The 11,602-nt window shown below is 40.3% G+C and overlaps 1 protein-coding gene across 5 annotated transcripts; it reads left to right on the top strand.

Annotated features, from left to right (window-relative positions):
• The first annotated feature begins 4,906 nt into the window (after positions 1-4,906).
• Positions 4,907-11,395, top strand: LOC110930232 (nuclear pore complex protein NUP98A). 5 transcript variants are annotated; one of them, XM_022173498.2, is made up of 11 exons: positions 4,907-4,952; positions 5,138-5,180; positions 7,494-7,778; positions 7,938-8,153; positions 8,256-8,462; positions 8,550-9,854; positions 9,940-10,155; positions 10,240-10,589; positions 10,706-10,795; positions 10,881-11,121; positions 11,196-11,395. In XM_022173498.2, exons 2-11 carry the CDS (start codon positions 5,159-5,161, stop codon positions 11,243-11,245), a joined length of 2,982 nt encoding a protein of 993 aa, XP_022029190.1. In that variant the 5' UTR covers positions 4,907-4,952; positions 5,138-5,158; the 3' UTR covers positions 11,246-11,395. The 5 variants fall into 5 exon arrangements, with proteins under 5 accessions (XP_022029190.1, XP_022029192.1, XP_035843538.1 ...); XM_022173500.2 differs by having other exon boundaries at positions 10,706-10,783; XM_035987645.1 differs by having other exon boundaries at positions 4,932-4,952; positions 7,536-7,778.
• Positions 11,396-11,602: the final 207 nt, after the last annotated feature.

The following is an 11,602-nucleotide window of genomic DNA, read 5'->3' on the forward strand; positions in this document are numbered from 1 at the left end:
GGTGGAAACGGCTAGGAGTTGCTCATCGGGAAAACTTTCATTTATTTCGCTAACATCGTCAATCCCTTCAATCGGAATCCGAGACAAGTGATCCGCCACTACGTTCTCACTTCCCTTTTTGTCTCGGATTTCTAAGTCAAATTCCTGCAACAACAACACCCACCGAATCAAACGAGGCTTCGCATCCTTTTTCTCCATCAAGTATCGGACCGCACTATGGTCCGAATATACCACAACTTTACTCCCCCAAATATACGAGCGAAACTTATCTAAAGCATACACCACCGCTAGTAATTCCTTCTCGGTTGTGGTGTAATTCAGTTGCGCTTCGGATAACGTTTTGCTTGCATAATAAATAACCACCGGTTTCTTGTCAACCCGTTGACCCAAAACTACACCAATAGTAGTGTCGCTTGCATTACACATGATCTCGAATGGCTTTGACCAATCCGGCGGCTGCAAGATGGGAGCTTTGACCAAGTGTTCCTTCAAAACAGTGAAAGCTTGCATACACTCATTAGTAAACTCAAATGGGACATCTTTTAATAACAAGTTGCATAAAGGTTTGGTAATGACACTAAAACCTTTTATGAAACGTCTGTAAAACCCCGCATGTCCCAAAAATGACCTTACACCCTTAACATTTTTCGGAGGTGGCAAAGATGTTATTACCCGTATTTTTGCCTTATCCACCTCCATTCCCCTTTCCGAAATTACGTGACCCAACACAATGCCTTCTTGCACCATAAAATGACTTTTCTCCCAACTTAGCACTAAATTTTTCTCAACGCACCTTTTTAAAACTTTTTGTAATTCGTTGAGACAAGCATCAAAACTAGTGCCAAAAATGGAAAAATCATCCATAAACACTTCGAGCGACTCTCCAAACATGTCCGAGAAAATACTCATCATACATCGTTGGAAAGTGGCCGGAGCATTGCACAAGCCAAATGGCATTCGCCGAAAAGCAAAAGTGCCATATGGGCAAGTGAAAGTGGTCTTGTGTTGGTCATCCGGGTGTATTGCTATTTGATTGTAACCCGAATACCCGTCCGAAAAGCAGTAATATTTCTAACCCGATAATTTTTCAATGATTTGGTCAATAAAAGGTAACGGGAAATGGTCCTTAGAAGTGGCGACATTTAATTTTTGATAGTCAATGCATACACGCCACCCGGTGACCGGTCGGGTGGCAATTTGTTCACCGTTTTCATCTTTGACTACTTGAATACCGGCCTTCTTAGGCACAACTTGGGTGGGACTCACCCAAGCACTATCCGAAATCGGATAGATAATTCCCGCATCCAACCATTTGATTACCTCTTTTTTTACTACCTCCCATAGGTTCGGATTCAATCGCCTTTTGCTCTAAAAATGCCCAATCAATATGTTCATAATTCGTACCGAACGTACCGTTAGTGATTGACATCAAATCCCGTGCATCCTCCGAACTCAACCCTTCATGAAACGCATTCAACAATTCCCAAAGTTGGATCCCATGATGAGGGCAATTCCGTAACATCATATTAAACCTTTCAAAAGCTTCATGAAACATCTCCCCCGATTGTTGTTGGAAACTTCTCAAACCTCTTCTAGCATCATTGGTCTTTTGAGAAGTATAATATTCATCTAAGAATATTTGCTGCATGTCGGCCCATGTAAAAATGGACGCGGTGGGCAATGTGTGAAACTATCTCTTCGCTTTCTCTTCAAGGGAAAATTGGAAAAGAACCAACTTGACATCATCCGCAGAAAACCCTTGACCTCCAATAGTGTTGCAAATGGAGTCGTATGTCTCCAAATGGAAGTAGGGTTCTTCCGTTGCTAACCCTTTGAACTTTGGTAAACTTTGAAGGGCGGTTGTTCTAACTTCAAAAGTTCTCCCATCCGCATGATGAGGAATCACTACCGGCGAAGAATTGTTAGTGATAATGGGCCGGAAGTGAGCTTCAATTCCCCGTACTACTTCCCTTTGATGTCTTTGAGGTGCGCCTAATGGTGCCCTTGGTTGACCCATTTGCCCTTGCATAGGCCCTTGAGGAACAAACAGTGGTTGATATTGATGTTGATGTGGATGCATTGGTTGTTATGGAATCGACCCTTGAAATTGAGGTTGCACGTTTTGAGGCTGCACTTGTTGTAGCGGTGTAGGGCATTGCAATTGTGGCCCTTGCGGTCTAATGTGCTGCACTCCAACCGGTAGTCTACCCATATTTTGAAATTGTTGAATGGGTTGACTTTGCTGACCCGCTTTGCCTTGTAACCCCGAATATCCTCCATCACCCCCATAGTAAAAGCCTTCTTCTTCATATCCCCTAAATTCCTCTTCATACCCATCATCATAACCATCCCCTTGAACTCCCGAAGATTGCCCGAAGGGAAGAGTTGAATATTGAATCCCCGATTGGTTTTGTGGTCTAAAAGATGGCATAGCATGCACAATAGTTGAATTTGATGCAATTGTGAAATTAGAGGATGATTGACCCGTAGTTAGGGGAAAGAAATGGGAAAGTGGTGGGATTGTGGTAGAAGGGCTAAAGGTAATAGTGGGTTCCACTTGGGTAGTGATTGGTTGCGTGGCATTGGTTGGTGTGACTTCGGTTGTGGTATTAGGTATGGTGGTGTTTGGTGATGGTTGTGTGACAGTAGGTGTGAAAATTGAGGTCGTCTGACCCGTTGTGGGTGCTACTTGAGATTCTTGAATGATGTTTCTTGGTGTAATGGGTGAACCAACAATTCTGTTTTCTCGTAATAGAACTCTGTTTTGCCTCAATGTCCTTTCAATTTTCGGATCGAACGATAATGGTGACGACTTGTGAGAGCCTCTAGTATGCATACACCTGAAAGTACCTGCACACTAAACACAACCAGCGTAAACCCGAAAATAACAAACAAACTACTAAATTAACACACATTGCGCACTACTCCCCGGCAACGACGCCAAAATTTGACGTGCAGTCGTAGGTACACGCAAATTTAATCCAAATAACTACTATAGATAGTGGTAAATGGGTATCGAACTCAGGGAGTATGTGGAAAATGTGTGATTTTATAGCTTTGCACTTAAACTAAAATTAAACTAAGTTGCAAAAAGTAAAGATCAGTAATTTGGATTGTTTGGTTTTAAAACTAAACTTAACTAAATAATTGCAAATCAAAATTGGTTGTTAAACAGATTAAGAGAAGATGACCATCTTAGGATTCGGTTTCTTTTAACAATTGTGTGAGAGTCCAACTAGAAAGAGTTACATAGACATAACTCGTGCCTAAATAATTGACGTGATAAAAGGGAACAAAGTACTCAGATTATATAAACACGAGGTTGTTTCCCGATGATTAACTAATCAATAACCAACCCTAACCCTTCCCGTAATATCTCGATTGCCAACGGCACCAAGAACGTACGATTGAGACTAGAAATTTCACTATCAATTAACAAGCTACAAACAATTATGCATACACCATGATAATCAAGCAAACACAAGTTATCATTCTAGAAATAAGGAACAAACACACAAAAGTTTAGAGAAACCATCACCTAAGATGATCACCACAAGTTTAGCCGGACATCGTTCGGTTGATCATCATAACATTAAAAGTCAAGTTCATAAGAATAAAAAACAAGCACCAAATGTTTAGAATTGTTTCCAACCAAGCAAGAACAGCCAAAATCGCCCCCAAACTCTAGAGAAACTGTCCAATGATGAGATAATGTGAAAAGGCACCAAAAACTCATTTAATGAAGGCAGTTACAACTTTTTACGCAGACTCCACCGTAACTTACGGTACCACCGTAAGTTACGGTGGTCTTCAAACATTTACGGTGACTGGAGACTGAGTTACGGTGAGAATTCTTGGTGTTTCAGGGCCACCATAAATTACGGTGGCCACCGTAATTTACGGTGGACCCCTGAATGCTGGGTTTTGTTTCTTCTTTCATTCCGTGCGTGACCCGTTCATCTCCAATCCTTCCTAAGCTGCGTTTTATCCCTTTTTAGCTCCCGAACTGCACCTGAAACATGAGCAACCGTAGTCATCTAATTCAAGATAATTACGCGATTAAGTGAAGGATAAATCCGTCTTTTAACATCATTAAGGGTTGTCCTATGGACCACCCGTCATCCATCACCGACCCAATAGGGCCATCGCCTCGACAAAACAGTTCGCCCTGATCACAACTGCTCTGACCCGACCCGCCGTCCTAAGCAGACCACGACTCATAGAATTGAGACCTGACTCGCACCATTGACCAGACTTGTCGGCTCGAATCAAACTCGAACCGCATCGTTGACCCGACCCGCTGTCCCCGACCCATACTGCTGGCCCGAACCGACTTGGCTTGTAGATTCAACCCAACCCAACTACAATTCAAACCGGGTCTGACCGCCGAACCCGACAAGACCTAGATCCCGGCGCAGAGCTAACACGACATGACTCCCTGTCGACTTGCAACGGGTCGAAACAGTGTGGGTCGAAACAGGGTGGCGGATGCGACGACGTCAGCCGGTAAAGATTCCAGTGTCATTACACATGAAGATTGGAATTGAGATTCCAATTCCAACAAATTATGTGATCCAACCATCTTTAATTTGGAAAAAATTGGAATTCAGATTCCAATTCCATTCAGTTAAGGCGAACCAAACGTTCTAAGGTTTCACTTTTCAACTAATCATACTACCAAACGGTTCAAACCCGTCAATAATAAATTATCGCCCGCAATTTTTTTAACAAAACAAATAAACATGAATAACAAAAATATACTTTTTACGGGCTACAACTTGCAAATTATTATTGTTAAAATTAGCTTACAATCTAAGCCAAAAAAAAAAAAAAAAAGCTAATTATTAGCTTAACGTTTAAGCTGGTCAGACTCTATATAAGAAGTTACCTTTACCCAAACTGTTAATTTTTTTTCCTGGAATATAATATACGGAGTGTTGGTCTCTTTCTAGGTATGAACATGATCATTACCTTTTCCCCCTTTTTAAACATGTTTAAATATCTCGAATATTAGCTCTCTATTCCTATCAATTGTTGATTATAATTTCCGATCGTCGATAATATGTAAGTTTTTTAAAGTTATCTGTTTACTTACGATAAATGTTTTGTGATTTACGTGCATACAATGTTTTTGCAGAATTTGAGATCAGAAGGAACCATGACTGCTTCTATGAACCAATGTACGTTTTATCTTCTAGTTTCTTTAATTCCATAAATTCGTATATTATTATTTATAAAGTTTTATAAGTTGAATTGGATCGAATGAAACAAGAAGTAACAATGATCACAAAGCACCTATATATACATAAGATTAACCATTCTTTTTGGCGGTTAAACTGCCGGCGAACTCAACTCCCAAACGAACGATATCCAGCTACAAGTTTGATATATTAATTACAATGATATTACCTAATAAAGTACATAATTTGCATTATGTAAATATAAGGGTCTGTTTGGCAATGGTTAAGTGCTGAACCAGTAAGAGGTCTGAACCATTAAGTGTTGAACCAGTAAGAGGTCTAAACCATTAAGAGGCAGCATAATGCTTAACCCTTCAGAGGTAAATGTCTGACCAATTCAGATTAGAGGTCTTAACCATTCAGACTCTGTATAATTCTTAACCATTCAGAGGCAAATGTCTGAACCATTCAGACATCTGCTCAGTGCTCACGAAACAAACAGTCTGAACCATTAAGTGTTGAACCAGTAAGAGGTCTGAACCAGTAAGTGTCTCATTAAGAGGTAAACAAACAGCCCCTTAGGGATGTAAACGAGACAAGCCGGCTGTATATAAACTTTATTTGTCATGCATAGTGTTGTTAGTCAATTAGTTAGAGACCCATGCAAACTTCCCTTTAACAAACAAATGGCATATTTGATCATATTGTCATGCGAGTCCGTATTTTACAAGTGTATATACTCTATATGATAATATGAACCAAGTAATGGCATGAACTTTTAGTGACCCAATGGACTAAGGGGTTGTTTGTTTAGCTCTTAATGTGGCTCTTAATGGTTCAGACTTGTTACTGGTTCAACACTTGATGGTTTAGACTGTTTGTTTCGCGAGCAGATGTCTGAATGGTTCAGACATTTGCCTCTGAATGGTTAAGCATTATACTGAGTCTGAATGGTTAAGACATATAAATCTGAATTGGTCAGGCATTTGCCTCTGAACGGTTAAGCATTATACTGGCTCTTAATGGTTCAGACCTCTTACTGGTTTAGCACTTGATGGTTTAGATCTCTTACTGGTTCAGTACTTAGCCATTCGGAAGTTGCCAAACAGCCCCAAGTCTTTCTATTTTCATGAGCCGAGCCTCAAGTCTCACGTGGTGTGACTTGACTCCACGCAACTCAAAAATACCCTCACTTCGGTGTTCAAAATAGCAAAAAAACCTGTGCTTGTTTAATTCTTGATACACTTCTTGTAAAACATATATTTGGTCTAGTGTCTATTGTTTATGTGTTCCTTTACTGTATGTCCTTGCAACATTAAGATTAATGATTAGGAGTAGAATTAAAAGCAAGTTTCTCATTACCTAGTTTATGAGATCTCTTCATAAGTGAGACAAAGGTCCTGTCAATGCTCATGTGACGATGGAAGGCACAAGAAAATTTATTTAGTTTCGGTTAGGTAAAAAGGTTGCTACCTGCATAGCCTATACTACCTAAATTTGCTATTACTTGCCTACTGATTCTTCTTCTTAGTTTGTTACCATAGTTATTAAAGGCACTAGGTGCACTCAAGGCGCATAGGCCTCGCCTGGGGCCTAGGCGCAAAGCGCAAAAAAAAGCGAGGGCCTGAGAAAAATAAAGCGCATAATGAAAATTTTTAAAAATATATTATGTATTAGAAAAAGAATACTATTCTTCAACTAAATAAACAAAGTCTATTATGTAACACTTTATATCATCTAATTAGTACCAAAATAGTAGTGTATTAGTGTAGAAAAGTAGTTTTTCTTGATTAAAAGTAGAAATTTGGCTAGAAATTAGAATCTTGTCGGAATTTAGCCGGAAACTCTCCGGAATCTAGGAATCTTGCCGGAATGTGCGCTTGAACCATCACCTGGAGAGTTAAAGCGCAATTTCCTCGACTTAAAGCGCAACTGCCTCGCCTCGCCTGAAAAATGGGCCTAGGCGCAAGAGGCGATGGCTTTTAACAACTATTTACCAAAAAGATTTACAAAAATTTGTGTCAAAACTATTTTGTATTCATGGTATTTGTCATTTGGTCAACAGTTGATGGGTTTAGAAGGTGCCCTTGCTTTATATATCATATGAGTATATTAAGATTGATCTTTTCACCATTAATAAGTATCGAGGTAGATAGAGGATGTTTTTTCCCATGTTCTTGTGTTAATGTTATGAGGAAGACACATTGGTTTCTAAAGATCCATGCAACTTGTCACTATGAAGTGCATCTTTTTTTTTTCTTTTTTTTTTCAGCAACTTCGCGAATCTAATTGCTTTAGTTTTTTTTTAAACAGCGTTTGGGCAGTCATCTAATAATCCATTTGGGTCTTCATCAGTTTTTGGGCAGAACAATAATCCAAACAACGATCTGTTTGTTGCAAAACCATCTGTTAGTAGTTCTCCCTTTGGTTCACAAACAGGGAGTTCAATTTTTGGCGGCACGTCTACCAGTGTGTTTGGTACGCAAGCTTCATCACCAGTTTTTGACGCCTCGTCAACTCCTGCTTTTACGAGTTCAATGCCTGCTTTTGGAGCTTCATCCAGCCCATTCTTTGGTGTTTCATCCTCTTCTTTTGATAGTAAGCACACTTATCGACGTTTTATAAGTCCAGTCTCCATATCTTGTAACAACTTTATAAGTTCATATGTAAAAAACAAACTTTTCTTGTAGATTTTCATGGTTTTACATAGTTTCTTTGATTATCTCATAAAGATACCTTATCTAATGCAAACTACAGGTTCATCTGTGTTTGGGCAGATGCCTGCATCTAGTCGCTTTCGATCCACGACACAGTCAAGTTATACTGAAAGCTCATTTCAGAAACCAAAACCTGCTACAAGCTCTTCTTTCAGTTTTGGGTCAAGTCCAGCATTTGGTCAATCAACTTCTGCTTTTGGAAGCAATCCGTTTGGTGCCACTAGCACAACCGTTGGCGTTCAAAGCTCCCCATCTGGTACATAGCTAATATTTGTTCGAAAACTAATAATCTAATCTATGTTTTGTCATTAAAAAGGTTTACTTTGCTGAAACTTTGTTACTATACATAAACATGCAGGATGTAGGTGTCGGTTTTGTCAACCATGTTTTGGAGGTCAACAGCGTGGGGGAACTAGAGTAACTCCTTATGCTCAAACACCTGAGGCCGATACGAGTAGTGGAACTCAGCCTGCTGGAAAACTGGAGTCAATATCAGCGATGCCTACATACAAAGAAAAATGTCACGAAGAACTTAGATGGGAGGATTATCAATTGGGAGATAAAGGTAATAATATTAATCATTGTGGTTTCTCCCTTGCCGTCTTTTCATAGTGATTGCTTGATGTTGGTTTTTTTTTTTTTTTTTTTTCAGGGGGGCCGGATCCTGCTGCTCAATCTATTAGTGGAACAGGTTTTAACATGAACAATACACAACAATCAAACCCTTTTGCTTCTGCTTCACCTGCATTTGGGCAGTCATCTGCAAATACGTTTTCTTTCACTACGTCTACCACTCCAATTGCCCCAAAGACTTCAACGGGGTTTTGGAGCTCAACTCCGTCACATGGCTTTGCAAGCACTCAATCATCCCCTTTGTACCAGTCAACCACACCTACTCTTGCGCAGACTAGTTCTCTATTTGGTTCAACAAGCGCCCCCGCTTTTGGTTCAACAAGCACACCTGCATCTGGTGCTACAAGCAGGCCAGCTTTTGGTTCAACAAGCACACCTGCATTTGGTTCTACAAGCACCCCTGCTTTTAGTTCAACAAGCACACCTGCATTTGGTGCTACAAGCACGCCTGCTTTTGGTTCAACAAGCACGCCTGCATTTGGTTCAACAAGCACGCCTGCTTTTGGTTCAACAAGCACGCCTGCTTTTGGTTCAACAAGCACACCAGCTTTTGGTTCAACAAGCACGCCTGCATTTGGTTCAATAAGCACGCCTGCATTTGGTTCAACAAGCACGCCAGCTTCTGGTTCAACAAGCACGCCTGCATTTGGTTCAACAAGCACGCCTGCTTTTGGTTCAACAAGCACGCCTGCATTTGGTTCAACAAGCACGCCTGCTTTTGGTTCAACAAGCACGCCAGCTTCTGGTTCAACAAGCACGCCTGCATTTGGTTCAACAAGCACGCCTGCTTTTGGTTCAACAAGCACGCCTGCATTTGGTTCAACAAGCACGCCTGCTTTTGGTTCAACAAGCACGCCTGCTTTTGGTTCAAGCCCTCCAGCTTTTGGTGCTTCTAGCACTCCAGATATTGTTGCATCAAGCACACCGGCGTTTGGTGCTTCAAGCACTTCGCCGTTTGGTGTTTCAAGCACTTCGCCTTTTGGTGCTTCAAGCACACCGGCGTTTGGTGCTTCAAGCACTTCGCCGTTTGGTGTTTCAAGCACTTCGCCTTTTGGTGCTTCAAGCACACCGGCGTTTGGTGCTTCAAGTACTTCGCCGTTTGGTGCTTCAAGCACTCCGGAGTTTGGTGCTTCAAGTACTTCGCCGTTTGGTGCTTCAAGCACTTCACCGTTTGGGTCTTCACCCGCTTCTGCTTTTTATGCTACTTGCTCTTCTTTCAATTTTTCGTCAAATCCAGCATTTTGTCAATCAACTTCTATATTTGAAAGAAGCAGCCCATCCGGTGCTACTAGCACAGCCTTCGGGGCGCAAAGCTCCTCATTTGGTACATGACTAATAATTTAACCTATCTTTTTTACATTGAAAAGGTTTACTTTGTTGTAACTTTGTTACTATACACAAACATGCAGGAGGACAGACCACAACACCAACATGTTGCAGTCCTAGGTTTGGTCAACCATGTTTTGGAGGTCAACAGAACAGGGGAACTAGAGTAATTCCTTATGCTGACACACCTGACAGTGATAGTTATGCTGGAAAACTAAAGTCAATATCAGCAATGCATGCATACAAAGAAAAAAGTCACGGAGAACTTAGATGGGAGGATTATCAACGTGGAGATAAAGGTAATAATCATTGTGGTTTGGTTTCGCTCTTTATCGCTTTTTCATACGGATACCCTGATGTTTTTTCTTTTCTTTTTGTTTTAGGGGGCTTGGATCCTGCTGCCCGGTCGTCTGGTGGAAAGAGCTTTAACCCGTTTGCACCTATGCCTTCTTCCATTTCATCTACCAACCCATTTGGCCCGATGACTTCAACCTTTCGCTCAACTCCTTCACTTGGTTCTTCGCCTTTTGGTCCTGCAGCATGTAATCCCTTTAAGTCAACACCATCACCAGCACCATCTGCAATTGGGTCAACTTCATCTTTTGGACCTACACCTATGATCATAACCACACCTACTCTTGTGCAACCAAGTTTCTCTTTTTCGCCCTTTTGGTCAACACAACCACCATTACCCTTTTGGTCAACAGGTGGCACATCAAGCAATTTTGGCCGCGTAAGTAAATTATATAACAACTACTGACTCTATTGCTTACAAGATACACTCACCAATCACATATAGTACAAAGTTAACATCGTATTCTCAGCTTACTTTTTTTTTAATATTTATAGGTCGTTGACAAACGAGCTCCTATGAAGATATCATGTGCGTTGACTTCTCGACATCTTTCTAAAACATGCCCCAAAAATGTAAGTCCAAAGGTTAAATGTCGCGCTTTACTTCTTACTCGAGTGACTAGCTTACTTCTTTTTCATGATAAAATAATAATGCTATTGATTTGTGCAGTTTTCATTTATCAGTAACGAGGAAAAGACTACTAGCACAACACCAGCGTTTGGTCAACCATCTTTTGAAGTTCCACAACGTGGGCGTACTAGAGTAATTCCTTATGGTCCGACAACTGTGACCGAGTATGAATATGGGTCAGAATTTGCTGGAAATATGGAGTCAATATCCGCAATGCTTGCATATAAAGAACAAAGTCACGAAGAACTTAGATGGGCGGACTATCAAGTAGGAGATGAAGGTAATATTCGTTGTGGCGTATTTCTTACCACTAAATCATGTTGATCTCATTATGTTTTTTTTCTTGTGTTTTAGGGGGGCCAATCCTAATGCTCAATCTTTTCGTGGAATGGTCTTTAAAATGAACAACACGCAGTAACCAAACTCAAGGATTCAACATGATTTTATGGTATTATGACTTTTACACTTTAAATGTTTGTTATGGAGACTCTTTGGATGTAAATGATGGTCTAATGTAAAGCTTGAACTCTATATATTTATGTTATGACATGAAATGGTGTCCACCGTTGGTTTACTATTGAATGTGCCTTTTTTTTTTTTTTTATCAACTATGAGTATTTTGAAAATTGTTTTAAAATCATTTCCAAACTATAAATTAGAAACATGTTTTTGCATTATATACTTGTAACATATGCATTGGGAGCCTTTCAAATTTTTTTTTTGTATTTTTCACTTTCAATCCAATTGTTTTTTTGTTTTGT

Source organism: Helianthus annuus, chromosome 3 (assembly GCF_002127325.2).
Source record: "Helianthus annuus cultivar XRQ/B chromosome 3, HanXRQr2.0-SUNRISE, whole genome shotgun sequence".
Lineage (NCBI taxonomy): Eukaryota > Viridiplantae > Streptophyta > Magnoliopsida > Asterales > Asteraceae > Helianthus > Helianthus annuus.